The sequence below is a fragment of the Thamnophis elegans genome, chromosome 15 (assembly GCF_009769535.1).
Source record: "Thamnophis elegans isolate rThaEle1 chromosome 15, rThaEle1.pri, whole genome shotgun sequence".
NCBI lineage: Eukaryota > Metazoa > Chordata > Lepidosauria > Squamata > Colubridae > Thamnophis > Thamnophis elegans.
The window spans coordinates 21241332-21259914 of record NC_045555.1 but is presented as its reverse complement, the minus strand read 5'-3'; the positions used below and the strand labels follow the sequence as shown (position 1 = coordinate 21259914).

The 18583-nt window shown below is 38.4% G+C and overlaps 1 protein-coding gene across 1 annotated transcript in view; it reads left to right on the top strand.

Moving 5' to 3' along the window:
- CTNNA3 (catenin alpha 3) overlaps positions 1–18583 on the top strand; it is an 878552-nt gene that overhangs the window by 172819 nt on the left and 687150 nt on the right. Inside the window, exon 6 of the mRNA XM_032232234.1 lies at positions 5909–6112. Coding sequence (XP_032088125.1) covers positions 5909–6112 — 204 coding nt within the window. The remainder of the gene's footprint in view (positions 1–5908; positions 6113–18583) is intronic.

Here is an 18583-nt window from a genome sequence, read left to right as displayed (position 1 = left end):
TGCTGGTTTGGACCAGTTCGCTTGAACCGGTAGTGAAAATTGTGGGCTCATCCGCCCAAGCTCTATGCCATCCCATTTAGGCATGTTTTCAAGCCAGGCTGAGTGCATGTGCAGATGGGGCCTGTGCGCTCACATTTACAAACCAGTAGGGAAGGTAAGTGAATACTACCCCTGAATGAAGTCCACATGCCTTAAAGTTGTCAAGCTTGAGAAACACTGGCTTCATTTTCAAAATTATTTCCCTGTCCTATATTAAGTTTAAACTGTTGTGCTAGGGTTTGATTATCTTTTGTGAAAGAATCAGCCGCAAAAGATATTTCTTCTTTAATTAAATATTACTAATTCTCAAGCATTTCCATTGTAATTGGAAAAGACTCCCAATAGAGTCTTGCTTTCTAATGCTGAAGTTCCCCCTTGCAATCAACCATACTCACCCTGCTGTGAGAAGTTCCAAGAGAAAAAAAAAACCATGATGAAGGAATGTTAATAACTTTATGAGTTTATAATGCCTCTTGCAATTTTCATGAATTAGGAGCTGCTTTCTTTAATTTGCACATTATATGGGTCCTATTGTTTTTTCATTTTGCTTTGTTAAAAAAACTATCTTGTTTCATTTTGGAAGAAACAGAATTTAGCAGATTTAACACACAGGTACATACAGATATACAAGAGTGAGCAACAAAGAGAAATATCGAAATAATAAAACATGTTTGTTGAACAAAATATTCCAGTAGCCAAAATGCTTGCTGAATTAATGAAACTCACAAAATGACATCTGTCAGTACTGTGTGATGCTTTGGGTTTAGTTTCAAAAAGGGTTGTAGCAGTGCAAGTGTAGCACCTGTCAGCATCTGTTTAAAGCAGCTGTGTCTTTTCCCTGGTTGCTTTTCTCAGCTGTGTGATCCTTGGAAAAGATGCAGTTGCTTTAAAGAGTTTTAGATGGGTAATTGATTAGTGGCCCTGGGCATTTGGAAGTAACTGAACTGTACAGTCCTGCTATTTATCTGTGTATTCATATATCCTGCCATATTCTAATAATTCTGCTACGCAGGCAGTCATAGTCCTGAACTTGTGAATTCCTATTATAAGAGGCTGCATTTTTTCTTTATATTTATTGTTTTATCATAGAAAATTAAGTACAAAGCAGTAAAACAAACAAACAAAATAAAAGAAAACATAAACTTACATTCAACCCTAACAACAACAACAAAGAAAAAAATAGTTTACAAACAAGGAGGAAAAAGTGGTCAATTCAATCTAACATTTAACATGTAGGATCCACCCTGGCTGGGTGCTGAAAGAAAAGAAAAAGCAATAAATTCTCCTTCCCTTTTACATAGATACATACATGCATTGTATTTATTATATTTAGCACGTAGAAAGTCCACAAACGGTTTCAAGTCTCTTATATAGCTGCTTAGCCCATTATCTCTAATCAAAGCAGTTAATTTTACCATCTCTGCTAATTCAGTCAATTTCAAAACCCACTCTTCAACAGTCAGCATCTCTTGCTCTTTCTAGTATTTGGTAAGTAACAATCCTCGCAGCCATTACCACATAAAGGAATATGATAAAGAGTGTATGGTAAAATGGGCCAAAAAAAAGTTGAGCATAATATAATGCTAGATAAATAGGAGAATGTGTGGACAAAGATGTCTAAAATTTACATTAAATTATAGTTTGAAAGATAAAAGGCTGCATTTTTAATAACAGAATGCAATCACATGAAAGAAAACTAGAAAAGAGCTGATGTTTGTAGAAGTTGAAATGAACTATTCCTCTGGAAAAAGTACATCTAATATTGTTCGATGCAGCATGATTCTTTAACTTACAAAATCATTTCCCATCAAAGATCCATTGATTCAGCAACTTCCATGAGACTTGTTTTTCTTATTTTAGGGATATATGTGATGCTACTTTCAAAAATAACATTCCTGGGATAATTTATAAGCACTAGCTTTTTCTGGAGAGAAGAATGGTAGTACGTTACCATCTATTTTTTTTTTTCTGTTTTCTGTTTAGCCTATCAGGTTAAACCCCAAAACAGGAATTGCATCAAGGAAAAGTAACTATTCAGTGATCTCATCCAATATAATTGCAATCCAATAGATTTAAATAGTATTTGAATATTTTAAAAGCCTGAATAGAGAATAATCACTTGACATTGAAAGCATGCAATATAGCACTGGTATAACTTTGTTCCTATGAGTGTACAATACAATTATTGACAGCAGATGAGAACTTTAATGTGAAGTTATTTTCCCATACATTGTCCAAAATGATTTTCAGACTTTCTTGTAATATACGAAAAGAATGAAAGAGCCTTGCTTAGCATTATTTCTGCTTCCTATCAATAATTTGAAAATTTCTTACCTTGAATGTTAGAATAAATTAACTTTCCCTAGCTTGGTGTTGGAATAACAACTCTCAATACTTGCAATCCCCCACTCCTGCCTGCAACTACGTTGATGTTGGTGGATGATAGTGATAACCAGTATTGAAATAAGATTATGAAAATAGCTGAGGAAAACCTATTATGTTCTATTATTTCCATTTAGAATACCATCTCCCAACCTTGATTCCTTTACAGTGTTTTGAACTTCAGTGCCCAATAGCTCGAGATAGAATGGCCAAAGATCAAGAATAAAGGGTTAGGGTTAGGTATGTGAGATAGGTATGCCTCAGATTCAGGTAAGAGCCTGGAACCTTATGATTATTTATTTGCTAAACAATCATTTCTTCCAAGAGGAACCGACTCCTTTAGTGTTGACAGATAACTTCCCCTCCTCCTGGGAACAGGCATTAGACTACAAGCTGGGCACTTATGGGTTGTCCCTGGCATTTTTAATATCCCTAGGCTTTGACCAAGCTAAGCAAGTAGTCATTAATAGAATGAAAGACATGGAATTCCTTTAAGAAATAAATAGGTTGCCTCTCCATAGTAGGAACAGAGGGGTGTGGGAACCATCAAGATATTTAGAGGACCCGATCTTCCCGAAACATAGAATAGCATTCATCAGAGCCAGATTTAACATCCTCCCCTCAGCACTTCCCCGCGGCAGACATAATAAGATCCCATTAGTGGAACGAGTATGTATATGTGGTAAAGGAGAAGTTGAAGATATCACACGTTTTATTATACAGAGATTTTAGGTCAAGGCATATTCTCCCTTTATTAGAGAGACTGCCAGGGAGGGCAGACAATTTTTATGAAGACTATCTCCTCCGGGACTCAAATTCGGCTATCACACGTGCAGTAGCAAAATTCTGTGCAGCTGCAATGACCACAAGGAAGAGTCAGTTACAGAATTAAAGATGTTTACTGCACCAACGTCTTGTAAATCTCTCTAACAATTTTTAGAGAATCTATATTTACATACATACTTATCCGCTCCCCCATCATGTAACCAAGGAAAAGAGCCACACTGTTTGATACCATGCCCTTTATTATTGCGGATGTGTTACTTATTATTAATAGTAATGTCTTTTAACACTCTTGTAAACTGATAATTCTGTCAATTGCTGGTCTCTGTGACCGTAAAAAAGTTTATTATTATTAAGAATAAAGGGTATTGTAGTCTAGGATAAATTAGAGCAAAGTACTGTATGCCACTTGGTAGACCTGAAGGCTTGCCAAGCATATTGAGGGCTACAATTCAGGAACAGAAATAAAGTTGGTCTGATTTGTGTAAATTTAAGAGGCAAAATGGTTTCCTTAAGCTTCAGTTGGATTTAAAATATCCAGTTTGGTTTGAAAGGGGAATGCATGAGGCTCCAGAGTTCATGTGGGCACTTCTGAAGTAGATGTAAAACACTTCAGATGAAATCCAAACTTCTATTCTAGTTGTCACTGCATAATGCCATTAACATGGAAGTAGATATTCCTGAAACTGATTCATATTTTTGATTTTGTGCAAAACTATGTTTTTCTGTTGGTCTGAAATGACTAATTTAATGTCATCTGAATAAGAATGTTTAATTGATTTTTGTTGTTACTGATTTTTTTTAAAATGAAGGTTAAAGAGACCCAAAAGCAGGGGAAACATTCAAACATGAGTAAGGCTGGCATGAATTTGTTGGCATGAATATCTTTATGTGAATTTTGTCCTTTTTCCTTTTATGATTTGAAGTGAAATTAAATATTGAAATAAAAATAGCAATAAAGCATAGTAACATTATGAATAAATAGCAAAGATATAAACAAAAAACTGGTTCATTCATAAATGATTAGACAAAGTTAAAAAATGTGAACACCATACATTTGTAAATATATAAATTATAGTATATGATCTCAGTTATAGCTAGAACGATCTACGTAAGAAAGTATTTCCATTGTTAGGTTGCAGAAAAGACTCAGCTCTTTGTATGAAAAGATCAAACTATGGTTTTATTCCTTATTAATAGTATTTTTAATGGTCCATACCACCATATCCTAAATGGTATACAGAAATAGAAAAAGTTCTATTTTTTAAAAAGAAAACAACTAAAAGTAATAAAAGTGCCCACAGTCAAAATATAATATTGCAACATATGGAAGATAAATCTCAAACATATATAAAACAAAGACCAGAAGCTGCCCAGTCATAGTCAATCTTTGAAAGCTGAGTTTTTTTTCCCCAAAGCATTATGAAATGTCAGTAAAAAAGATGCCAACTGCCCCTTAAAAGTGAGAGGAAGAGGTAACGTTGTTCCCAAAAGTTAAGGCTACATTAGAGAAGGCCTGTCTTACAGTTTATAATCACCTCATCTCCTGTAAAAGCAGAACGCTGGGAAAGCTTTTTTAAAAAAAAGATGATCTAAGAGAGTCAATTTGGTGTAGTGGTTAAAAGCATTGGATTGAAAACTGGGAGATTATGTGAGTTCTAGTCCTGCCTTAGGCACATTAGCTAGCCTTTGGTTTGTTACTCTCTCTCAGTCCTAGGAATAAAGTCCTGACAACTTAGGTCTAAAAATGTTACCCGAGAAAACTGTATGGACTTTTTCATACAGTGACTAGGAATCTGGTTGATTTGATGGGCCATAACAAAACAGCAGAGGACCTAACAAAATGTTCAGAATAATTCTGGAGAAGACAGTCCCTAATACACCTCCAAACCCCAATAGAAATGGACTTGAATGTAATAACCGTACTTTAAATTGGATTTGGAAGCCTATGAGTAGCTAGTGAAACAACTGAATCAGTGCTCTACTGTGCTATGAGCACCCTGGCTACTATACTTTGTACCAATTGTAGATTTCAGGGCATTTTCAAAGGTACCCCGTAGAGAGTATGTTGTAGTAGTCAATCTGCATAACGATAAGGGCACGAGTCACCGTAAGCAGGACTCCAGACCAAGGTTCAGCTGAATTTGGGCCCTAATCTAAGCCAGGCAAAGGTTCTACCTGCTGTTCCAGCAAGAAACATCAATCCAAAAGGACCCTCAAGTAACTGTCCTGCTTCTGTTGAAGAAGCTCAGTGTTATATGAAGCTAGCATATAACACTGTCAAACTATTTACTAAGATTGTATTACTATTCTCATCCTTCCTATTACTTATCTCCTCCCACATGACTATAACCTTGATGCTTGTATCTTTACAATTTATATTGTTTTATTTAGTTTCCTAGTATGATTTGATTGCTTATTTAATATCCTATAACTATCACTAAATGATGTATCTTATGATTCTTGATGAATGTATTTTCAATATACGCTGAGAGCATATTTACCAAAGACAAATTCCTTATGTGTCCAATCACACTTTGCCAATAAAGAATTCTATTCTATTCTATTCTATTCTATTCTATTCTATTCTATTCATTAGAGTTGATGCTTCTAGATAGCCCAGATGTTTATGGATGGGCATTTTCAATGTCTTCCTAGAGTTTAATCTAAGCTTCCCTGATATTATTTTTAATTGTTTTCCTAGAGTTTGGTTGCCTTGGATTCTATCACTGTAAGTGAAGAGCAAATAAGGCCATCCCTTGAAAAACGTTTGGAGGGAATTATCAGTGGGGCTGCTTTATTAGCAGATTCCTCCTGCACTCGTGATCTTCACCGTGAGCGCATCATCACTGAGTGTAATGCCATCCGCCAAGCTCTTCAAGACCTTCTTTCAGAGTACATGAATAACGTAAGTCAGTTGCTGTTCCATTGTTGTTGTTTTATAATCTGTGTATTTTCTACTTTGTCTCCAAAGTAAAGTTAACCCAATAGTTATTGGCATCCTTTATTTTGTACTGGTTGTCAAACAATTCTTGTCATTTTATATACATGGAGAGTTGGCAAATGATTTGAAAGGTCCTGTTATGCTATCTTTCTTTTATTTCAATTATGCAACTTTTAGAAATGGGAGAAGAAAATGTTTTGGATCTGGTATAATACAAAGTACAGTAAAATATGTAGGCGCACAAAACCATGATAGGGATCATTTTTTTCCATTTTTACCTTTCATCCAAATTATTATCGGAATATGGATCCAAATACATTTCAAGGAAGGTGATGCAGAACAGGAAACGTTTCTATTCCCACCATCTAATGGATGAGTTATTAGTTAGATAGGAATTTGTGCTTAGAGAGCTTGTCTAAGAAGACAGTGGCAGAATTCATCCATTATCCATAGGTGCCCTACTTGTGGAGCTATAGGTTGGGGCTCTGTTTTGACAGTCCAAAGGACAGATGACCACTGGAGCAGGATTAGTCACTTTAATGCTATCCTTCCTGGTTACTTATTCTCTGTGTAGTCCTTCAGATCTGAAAATGCCCAAAGTCTCTTTAGATTGAAATAATTTCTATAATCCCTTGACAATCACTTTACGCCAATAAGCCAGCAGAACTGAACACAAATCATTTTTATTTTAGCCTTCCAGTTTTATTAAAAGATATAATGAAGGTCTCTGACATTATTTTTATTTTTTTTTCCTTCGAGTCAGTCTTGACTCCTGGCAAGTATATGGATATGTCCCTGCAGTGTTCTAGGCAACATTTTTCATTTAGAGTAAAAGAAGGTAAGAATAATGCAGCATTCTAATGCTTTGTGCAATACTCTAGTCTACACAATACAACCAGAATCCAAATTGATTTCCCACTTGAAAAGCATGAAATTCTGCAGGCTTCAAATGCCAACTTAGTAACAGCAGGTTTTGCTTTCAGGTTGTTATTTGCCAGAAGTTCTCTGTAAAAAAAATAATAATCTGGTCACCCTGAAAATGGCCTAAGAATTGATTAGAAGTTTATAGCACCTGTCTTCTTAGAAGTGACAATATAAGCAACACAGGGTCCAATGATTCACTGTTGTCAAATTGATAGGGGCAAGTTCTCCCTGCATATACAGTGGATTTTGAAACTTGTTCTCCAAAACACTAATGGTAGAACAATGTCAAGGCTCCGTGGAATTTATTTATTGCGAGTTGATTGAGATCCTGGGTTGGTATGAAACAGATTTTAACTACGTCCCTGATGTATTCTAGCTAGTAGTTTGGTATATTTGATTTGCAGTCCTATATTAAGGATCTTTTGTCTAAGAACTGTCATAACTTGAACTTGTGTCAGAATTTCCGATGCAAAACTATCATGCTGAACTTGGTCTCCCATTTGCTGTTTCTGGGTGGAGAGGAATTTGTCTAGCAAAATGTAAGCTAGAACCAGCCATGGTGCTGAATATTAATTTTTAGCCAGTCTTATTTAGCCAGGCCTTTTTCTCAACACTCAATAGCCATGTATACAACATAGGGCTATGTTAGGCATGTAGTTTGCTGCTTGGAAGAATTTATTTTGTAAGAAATTAATTTGTACATTTGGAAGCTGGGCCAACAGTTTCCCCTTAAAACATTGAAGTAAACTGAGATATATTCGGTACTTCTAGCATGCTGGTTAGGAATTCTGGGAATTAAAGAGGGTTTTTTGTAATTGATTTTTAGTAAGCAACCTTTGTAAAAGTGGGATATGACTCTTCTTGGTTTTACTGGTGACTGTAGTAGGATTCTCTCATCATAGGGCCTTTTTGTCAGTTTCCGGGTATAGTGCTCTACTTAACCCACTATGCTTGTGCATATTAATGAAATATATTTCTTGTTAAAAATCATATTCACTATGTACTCCCATGTGCTCCTCTTTGTATTCAGAGATGATGGGATTTATTAACACAAGTGAATTTCATAGGCACTGATTATTTACTTTAATAGTGTACAAATATTACTCAAATGTTTACTTATGAGAAATGGTAGATGGAAAATTAAGTAAGAATTAACAATCTATTTGGTTTGTTTCTTCACATAAGCAAATTCTTATCAAAACAGAGATTTGGTAGGTTAAAGTATGACATTGTGGGTTTATTGTATCTGATGTAGTTATAGAAATTCCTGTAATGTTGTTTTCAGATACTACAAAATTCATCTCTCATATTCCTATGCTACTTAATGCAACCTAGTGTAATGTCATTTACTTTATTTAAAGTATTAAATGTGTTATTCATGTATTCAATGATATTTATTTATTTATAACAATGAGCAATGAGCTCATCACAGAGTAAAAGCTACACAAATCAAGTTTTATGCAACTCAGGTGAAAAATTGCATTGTACTTTGGATTATACTGATGCACACCCAAAATTCAAGTGCATTAGCCCTAAAATGTTCTTCTGACTTAGTATAATGGTTCCATGGTTATGGATTGTCTGTCAGCATAGAAGTGATCTGCTTTAAGTTATAACTAATGTACATTTCATTGGAAAAAGCAACGATGCTAGAGATGGTTAGTAGGCAAAGAAGACGTGAAGAACACCCTGGGTTGATAACATCAAATCTGATGCAAAGTTGAACACACAACATTTGAAAGAAGTGTGCTTGACAGGGAAGCACAGAGAGCACTTGCCTATAAAGTTGTCAAGAGCTGGACATGACTAAATGGTTAACAACAACAAATGTATATTTAGATGCTATTTGTATAAAAAGTGACAGAATCATAAATGGGCATAGTGGGTAAATACTAAGAAGGCATCATGCAGTTATTTTAGGATTATTTCTCTGCAACATTTCATGGTTGATCTAATTTCCATTTTCATGTGGGCTCACATAACACATTTCCTAACAAAGGGCAATATAGCAGTGGGCCTTTTCTGCTGTGGTCTCTACTCTAAGGAATCTTCTCTCCCTTGAATTGAGGTTGGCTTCATCACTGTTGAGCTTCCGGAGGTCTCCTTAGACCTGGTTATACTGGCATACCTGTGGACCCCGGGTGATGGGTGAACTAGTAAGGTGGCACGATTATTTTTAATAAACCTTTGTCTATTATCTTTGTTTTAGTTTGGTTTTTTAATACTTTTTAATCTATTTATTGTTTTAGTTGTGTTTTATGCCACCCAGAGACACGTAATTGTGAGATGGGCAGCTGTATACATTGAATAAATAAATAGTGTAGAAAATATTCAATCTACTTTTGTATTTTTAGAAATAATATTAGACATCCTCATACAAAATGATAACAATTACATTCATTAGATGTCACTAGGACAGAGACTTAACTTTGCATGATTTAATACCTTAACCATGTTCCATTTGTTTGTTTCTGTTATCTATTTTTATTTAAAGCAAGAAAATGTGTTCCTTTTGCCCCTCTTAGCACTCCCTATACAACAAGCAAATTAAAAAAAGCTATATATCTATATATTCAAAAATGGCTGTCTCTCTGTGTGTGTGCATGTTCCAGCAAAACTCTGGAACATTTCCAGCAATTTCAACCAAACTTGGTACACAGATGATTTACTCTCTAGAAACAAATACTGTGGGGGTAAGATACCCCTAACACCCCTCGAGTTGTGTGTTCTGTTAACATACAGCCTATTGCGCCTTAAAATGGATTCTACTGTACAGTACTGTCTACTGTACTGTTGCCATGGTAACTCCTTCACGGTACTCCACAAGGGGGCTCCCTCTGGTAAGGGGGAAAATCCAATATTAGAAATTATGTTTGATCTGGACATTTTCCCCCTATAAATAAATACCCAGACAACGCTGGGTTATCAGCTAGTTACAAATAAATATGGAATGACATCTCCTGTAATATCCAAATGCATCATTGTTCCTCCTGAGAGGCTTTCTAGAGATATGGGAATTTGATCTCTAAATAGTGAAAATCTTGTGAATCCATTTCTGGGGTTATATAGAAGCTGAAGAAATTGCCCGTTAGAAATTCCTAAGATACAATTCTGAACATTACAAAGGAGAACATTTAGCTACATAATCACAAGATATACCTTAATGATTCATTTAGGAATATTTCTTCTGTTCCCCTCGGTTAACTAGAGCTTGCTTAGCAGAATTTGTTCCAACAAAATAGTTTGAACTAGAGCTGAGTTACTGCACTGCAGATAATATCATCGCTGAAGTTAAATTCTAAATAAAATGCCTTGCAATGATAAACCCATTTCATTTTTTTAATTTGATTTATATCCTTCCTTCTATCCTCTTGAGCAACAAAAATGCCTATCAGCAGCTAAAATATAACAACAAAAACTAAAAATAATGTTAATAACAATTAAAATGGAAGGTCTGATGAAAGATACATTTTTATATTGTTGTAAAGGCAGAGAGAGCAGTGATTAAACATGATTTCTTTGGGACCGGATGTTATAATTTGGGAGTGGTGCCAATGAAATATCTCCTGCAGATCTTAAAGGCCAGATGGATTTGTAGCAACAGAGGGACTCCCCGAGATAATCAGCCTTTAATTTACCAGTATAAAAACTAAAAATTTAAATAGAGCCTGGAAAATATTGGGCAACAAAGGTTTGGCGGCTTTGTTTTGTAACAGCTTCTGGAAACCGTAGTAGGTCCCTTAAAGCATGTTGCATTAGTCAGTTTCAGATTTAATCAAGATGTGGTAACTCTCTTCTAAATCTGACCAGTTCAGGAACAATTGCAGCTGGCACATTTAAAGTAATTGTGTGATTGTACTCTGCCATAACTGCAACTTCCATTCTGACAGCTGGAAATCAAGCTGCCCTCTCAAATTGCACAACAGCCATCCCGTCCACTGCAGGCTGCAATCTGATCATCAAGTCCAGTTTTCGCTTCCTGAAAAAGCACTCCATCTTGTTAAGATTTTGTTTCAGCTTCACCCAACTCATTATTAAGCTTAAACAGCCCGGAAGGGACTGAAAAGAAAGCAATATTGTCTCTCTGTTAGTGTTGGTATCTGTTGGTAAAATGAAAACCCAACAACAGTGTTCTTAAAAAAAAAAACCTTGAAAAAGGAGGGAAAATGAATGGTAGGCTATCCTCTAGTGATCCAACTTTTAACATCATGTACAATGGTGGGATTCAAAACATTTTACTACCGGTTCTGTGGGCATGGCTTGGTGGGCGTGGCATGGCTTGGTGGGCATGGCAGGGGAAAGATACTGTCAAATCTCCATTCCCTCCCCACTCCAGAGGAAGGTTACTGCAAACTCCCTATTTCCTCCCGATCAGTTGGGACTCAGGAGGCAGAGAATAGATGGGGGCGGGGCCAGTCAGAGGTGATATTTACTGGTTCTCTGGACTACTCAAAATTTCCACTACCAGTTCTCCAGAACTGGTCAGAATCTGCTGAATATCACCTCTGATCATGTAGTAAAAACACTTAGGTGGATTTTGTTGTTGTCTGTTTTTCTCTCTTTTTTGGCTTCTATCTTTCTTAGTTCACGGATTGTTATTAAGGATTGTTTCATTTAATTTTGTTATTTCCACATTTCTTAGTATTCTGCTTATATTTTGCATTCTTCTACAAATAAAGATTTAATTTTTTTAAAAAAAACGGTGGAATATGGAATGGTACACATTTTTAAAAATTATGCAAATAAATTATTACACAAACGAAGGAATATAAATTATTTTTATAATAGATAAGCATATATTGTAACATGGCTGTTAATGAATAAAAATGAATTTGAAATGAGGTAATACATTTTATAGTATTAGTTAAATATGTGGGTTTTTTGTATTCAATGAATACCTCTATGCTTCCTAAAAGTATTGTATATTTCTGTACAATATCCAGAGGGAAATGTGCTTTCTGATTTTGAATTCTGTATATTGGTTTTAATGCTGTTTATTTACTGGCATAAATGTAGTGTTATTTATTAATAGATAAATAATTAATAGATTATTGACAGTGGAGGCAAATATAAAATATTCACAGTAATTTTTAGAAATATTTAGAAACATTCAGCTTTTCAAGTATAAAAGATAAAGGTTCCCCTCACACATATGTTCTAGTCGTTCCCGACTTTAGGGGGCGGTGCTCATCTTTGTTTCAAAGCCAAAGAGCCAGCGCTGTCCATAGACGTCTCTGTGATCATGTGGCCGGCATGACTAAATGCTGAAGGCGTACGGAACGCTGTAACCTTTCCATCAAAGGTGGTTCCTATTTTTCTACTTGCATTTTTACATGTTTTCAAACTATTAGGTTGGCAGAAGCTGGGACAAGTAACCAGAGCTCACTCTGTTATGCTGCACTAGGGATTTGAACCACTGAACTGCTGACCTTTCTGATCAACAAGCTCAGCGTCTTAGCCACTGAGCCCCCACATCCCACCAACACTGTTCTCTCTAAGGTGTGCGGCTGCGCGGCCGCGCACATGGCAAGAAAACCCCGCGCAGCAGTTTCTAACTGCCGCGCAGAGATTTCTTTCAAAGCAAACGTGGGGAAGTCCTTTGCAGGCAGCTAGAACTGGCCGCCCGCAAAGGACCTCCCCAGACTTGTTTTGATGAGCACGGAGCGACTGATGGTAGTTTGCACCAGCCGCAGCTGCTCAAACTAGCATCAGTCGCCCTGTGTTTAGCAAAGCAAGCCTGGGGAGGTCCTTTGTGGGCGGCCAATCCTAGCCCGGCGCTGAAATGAATCCCCAAAGCCCCCCCCACCAGAATATCTGCTGCCGTCCAGCTGAGGTGCTCTGAGCGGAGGGGGAGGCACCACCGCCACTGCCATGGGTGGGGGCGCCAGCAGGAGCTTTGCCGGCTTCACTTCAGCTGCAGTGCTGGGCAGCAAATGTGTTGGTTCACCCTCTGACTCCTGCTGAAATATCCCCTGCCTGCCAAGATCCCTTTTTCCCTCCTCGAAGGATTGGGGAGGATCCGGCCTCAGCGTGGGGCGGGGGGGGGGTGAGGTCTTCCTCCAGGGCCCTGGAAGGCGCGCAAAGGAACACAGTGCTGTTTCCTCTCCCACAAACTTTACGGATGGAAGGCGTAGCTGTCCTGGGCAGATTTTAGCGATCTTTTCAGCCGCTGAACGCAAACTATTTGCTCCGGTCACAGGTGCAAAAGGCCTCCCTATTCGGGCGGGGGGGGGCGATGCAGCTGCGCCTGGGACCCCTCCTGTCCCTCGGGGCGCCGCTGATGTCTCTCTTGCGGGGCGGGGGGGTTGCGGTGAGTTCCTGGAAGCGAGGAGGTGGGGGGGAGATAGCCAGGGTCCGCGTTTGCGTCTTTCCCACTGCCTCCAGCTCCCAGAAGGAAACGTCTTCCTCCGCGTTACGCTGCCTCGTTTAAAGGCTGCGGTTTTGAGCTCAGGCAAGATGGGAACAAAGGAGGCGTTTTGCACAGAACTTCTTCAGCTCTGACAGGATTGTGGGGAATGGAAGCATGGAGAATCTCATGTCCTGCAGCCCAAACTTTCTCCTCCCAGCAACTTGGCCTGTTGGATACAGTGGTGGCGGGGGAAGAATGGGCTGGGTGGGCTGGCTGGCTGGGGAGGGGGGAGCCCTCTAAATCCCTGCTGCTGCGTCTTCCCAGCAAGACTTCCTTTCGGCTCGCGGTTTCCCTTGCTAAGCATTTTTTTTCCTCTTTAAAAGAATTTTTGGATTTCTCCTCACCAAACCTTTAAGACTGAAAGAGTTAGAGTTGAAATATAAAGAGATTGTCAATCACCATACTGTTAGATTGATAGGCAGTTATGGACTATCTTGATTATATCCTCCTTAGAAAGAATATGCTACTGTATGGTTGAGAAAAAGATCAAACTTCATTCCATGGAAACCCAACAAAGTTCATAGGGAGGGTTTCTTTCTGCGATGGGCTTTTTGGGTCAACGTGAATATCAGTTATCAAAAATGTAGGTAGAAAATTAAGCAGGCAATAGGCAATTACAAAAAGGGAAGCCAACTTTCTGAATTCTGTTTCTTTACACTTAGTGACTTATAAATAGACTAATGTTCTGAAAACCTGACCTAAATTACTATATATTTTAAATAGCTGTAAAGCTATGCTGAAAACGTTGTTCTCACGGTATTGTGATAAATTCAATAAAAAGAAGGGAATTCTTGATTAATTTAAGGAGAAATGAGAGTATTGGATAGTAAATGGACAAATAAAATTACCAATCAAAGAGAATATTTGCACCTCAGGGTTGAAATGAGATGTTCTCTCTTGCTCTTTCCTCTTCCTCTCTTTTCTCTCTGTCTCTCTCATCCTCTTTCTCTTTGTCTCTCCCTCTTTTCCATTCTTCTGTCACTTTCTCCTTCTCTCTCCTCTTTGTCTCTTTCTGTCTCTTTCAACCTCTTTCTCTTTGTCTCTTTTTCTCTCTCCTTCTTTCCTACTCTTCTGTCACTTTCTCTGTCCTTCTCTGTCTCTTTCTATCTCTCTTCCCTCTTTTTTTCTTCCTCTCTCCCACTCTTTTATCACTTTCTCTCTACTGCCCAACCTGTCCCCATACTTATCTTCGATTGATCATGTTTGCAATAATTTACCTTCTTTCCTAAATAGGCGCAGTTCCCTTACTGGATCCCTCGCTCACTCAAACACACACACACACACACGCACAAAACCATTTTTCTCCATTTCAATTCGGATCCTATAAATCAATTGCTCTGTGAAACATCTGTGAAAAAAATTCAGGTGCTCAGGCATGAAAATGTGCTGCTCAAATACTATACTTTTCCGCACACACTGAAAAAAAATTAGAGGGAACATTGCCCACCAATACTTTTCAAGTATAGATGAAGAGTAAAAATGTTAGTCCAGGTTTATTTTCAGTCACTGACCCAAATTTCATTAAAGAGCAAACCAAACTGTGCAATAGGCACTGTGGCATTCACAGTAAAGTAGTTGTGTGTAATCTACTTTGCTGTCAACAACAGGTTACAAATGCAAACCTTGCAACACCAGGAATTATCATGAGGTCTTTATTTGTCCAAGGAAGCTGCACACAGGATTCTTCTGCCCAACCTGAAAGGAGCTAAGAAGAGGGTTACTAATAAATAACAAGTTACAATTTGGTATAGTCTGTTTGTAATTCTGTGTTAGGGATTCTTTGTTTAAGAGCTACCATTGCATGATCTTGTCCCAGGAACACAAGCATCTCACCTGATAACTCCAATTTATGCACAGGTAGTTCTTCTTTAGCAATCACAATTGGGGTTGGTGCAGTTGATACTAAATGGAATCTGTGCTAATGATCTTATTTCAGCTTTCATTTGGTTTACAGACCTTTGAAGGTTTTAAATGTGAGAACTGGTTGCAAAGTTGCTTTTCATAACCATAGTAACTGCATGTGGTCGCTAAATGAGGCAGTCACTAAACAAGGACTACCTGTAGTTGGCCATTTATTTGGCGTTTCTAAAAGGAGTAAAGTTTACCACACAAAATAAGATGTATTATACTTTGGGGATATGCAAATATCAGAATGCACATAGCCATAACCGTCCGTGCTTCACTTTTTTTCATAAACCCTGCCTCTATTGTTATGGTTGGGTGCACAGTGAGCCAGATATTTAGATGGGATTTAGCATTTTTGTTCACCTATCCTCCTTTCGCAATTGACTGACAGTGATTTTGTCAATGCCAATGGTGTTCAAATGATGCTCCAGATGTTTTTATTATGGATGGTCACATAATCAGTTGGATGTTTAGACTGGATTTAGTATTTTTGTTTAACTATTAAGTCATTCCCAAGGGCCTGGGATAGGGAGATATTGTTCCTTGAGGGTGTTAAAGGTATTATCACAGGATGAAAACCCTTCCAAGTAAAGCTGCCTTTTGATGGTGATCCCAATGGCTTGTATTGTTGACAGTAATCAGTGCAATGATAATTAGTAGTAATGATAGTGAGTCTCTATGAAATATTTCTCTTTTGATATTAACCTCTCTCAGTCTATCATCGCTGACCAGCAACTGTGTGTTCTATTCTGCCATTAAACTTTGCACAAAGCTTCTGATTTTTCTACTGATTCCTGCTATTTTTAGGCATTTGATTATCCAATCACAAGGCTGGGAATTTAACCCTTTTTTCTAATCATAGAACATAGAATGGATTGGAAGGGACCTTGGAGGTCTTCTAGTCCAATCTCTAGCCCATGGCAGGAGATCTTATACCCGTGATGGTGAACCTATGGCACGAATGGCAGAGGTAGCATATAGACCACTCTCTGTGGGCACGCGCGCCATCACCAGCTGCTCTTCTGGGTTCTGTCACACGCATGTGCACTGGCCAGCTGCTCTCTTTTCGATTCTGACCAGAGGTGGGTTCCTATCAGTTTGGACCGGTTCGGCTGAAGCTTACTGCAAAATCCCCATTTCCTCCCGATCAGCTGGGACTTGGGAGGCAGAGAATAGATGGGAGCAGGGCCAGTCAGAGGTGGTATTTACCAGTTCTCCGAACTACTCAAAATATCCACTACCAGTTTTCCAGAACTGGTCAGAACCTGCTGAATACCACCTCTGCTCCAAATGTAACAGCAGCGTTATAGTCACACATTTTGCTGCTGAAATGCTGACCATTCAAAACAGCGTGGGAGTTGTGAGCATATTATTTCTCTGAATTACATAGCACAAAAACTGGGGGATCGTAAAAAGACAAAAAAGAGAGACCTACTCGGTTATGTGTCCTTTGAGGATTCAGCAGATTTTTTAAAAAAAAGTCCTTTGCAAAACGCAAGACCTTTGTGTTCTTGTAGTTAATCTGTGATGGGTTTTCCCTCCAGATAGGGAAGAGAGGTCTCACGGCTCTTCTGAAGCATACCAATGCCTGCAAGGTGTATGACAGCATCATTTCCATAAAGCAGGCTAGATCTGTTAGCCACTTTTGGCAGATGAAATTCTTCCTTAAGGCGTTTGCCGTTCCATTAATATAGTAATTTAAAAAACCATGGGGCCAAACTACAATTTCTTTGGTGGGTTGGCTTGGTGTATAAGAGGTGCCTGGCTGTAGTGCTTCCCATTCCCAAATTAGCATTCCTGTGATGTGCAAAGGTAAAGGGAAAGAATCAATTCAATACCTTGGGTGTGTTCCAAGGGATTTTTCTACAGATGGAGTCAAAAGTCTGCTTGAGATCTACAAACGGATCAGAAAGGGCTGATTGAGGTGGTTGAATATATTTTTCGATCAGATCATCTTGGATCTGACACAGAGCAGCCTGCCCAAAAGGCTTCACTGTTCCTCCGCCAACAGGTTCTGTTTTTTTAGCCAGTCCAAAAGTTTCCAATAAAGGTATTTAGCATAGATCTCATTAATTATGCCAATTAATTGTGATAAGTAGGCTCATTGGCTGCTTATTGGCTGATGAACTATCTTTCCCTTCCTCCAGATAATTATGGCTGAGCCCCAGTAAAGCATTTTTTGGGTTTTAATTGCCTAATCTCTATATATAAAAGCAAAATGCTACTCAACATCACAAAATCTCCAGAACCGCAAAGCCTACAAACTTGAAATTTGACACCTATGTTCCTCTTGGCGTCTAGGTGCTTGCTAAGAAAGGATTTTTCAAAATGACCATCAGATCATTAGTATTTCTTATATTATTATTATTATTAGCACGATCTGATGCTAAGAAGCTAGACGTTCTACTCTCCCTGAAAAGAACTCTGTTCCAACTGCCACTTGCAGGGGTGTGGCCAGAGCACGACTCATCCAGCCTGCATCGAGTTAGACTGAGGGAGAGAAGGGGATAAGATAGGATGTGGGGCAATTATGGCTGAGCCCCAGTGCAGCATTTTTCTGGGTTTTAATTGCCTGATTAGTTAATATACTTCAGCATCTGACATTGTTGGTCATTTCAGCAGAGGTTGTTCCCCTAAATCAGGCTAGGCAACTCTGGCAACTTTACCACCTGTGCACTTCAACTCCCAGAATTACTGAGCCGGCCATGCATGGCTGGCACAGCAAGTTTGATAGTTGAAATCCGCAGGTGGTAAAGTTGCCAGAGTTGCCCATCCTTGCCCTAAATCATTATCACAATTTTGTAAATTCTCCTCTCCAAATCAAGCTTGCCAGATTGCTGCCGGGATATAACACTCCAGGGGAGCCATGGTTTTTTTTTTAATCCTCTTGCAGCTAAATGCCAACACTTGGCGGGATTACTTGCACTTATCAGCTGTGTTGAGGGTGGGTTTTTGGTTTGTGGGGGGGTTGCACCGCCTTTCTCTTAGTAACTAAGACCTAAAATGCTTGAATGACTTCTGGGTATCCTTCAATCCTTAAATTCTCAATGAAGGGGATTTCTCTTTCATGACTCTGCTGTTATCATTGCAGAATTTTTTTTTGTGTGTGCAAAGATCGGGATTATGTCTGAATGCTTTGAAAGTTAATGAAGTTTGCAGAAAAGCAACTTCCTGAAGCCGTGCCAGCTTGTAAATAA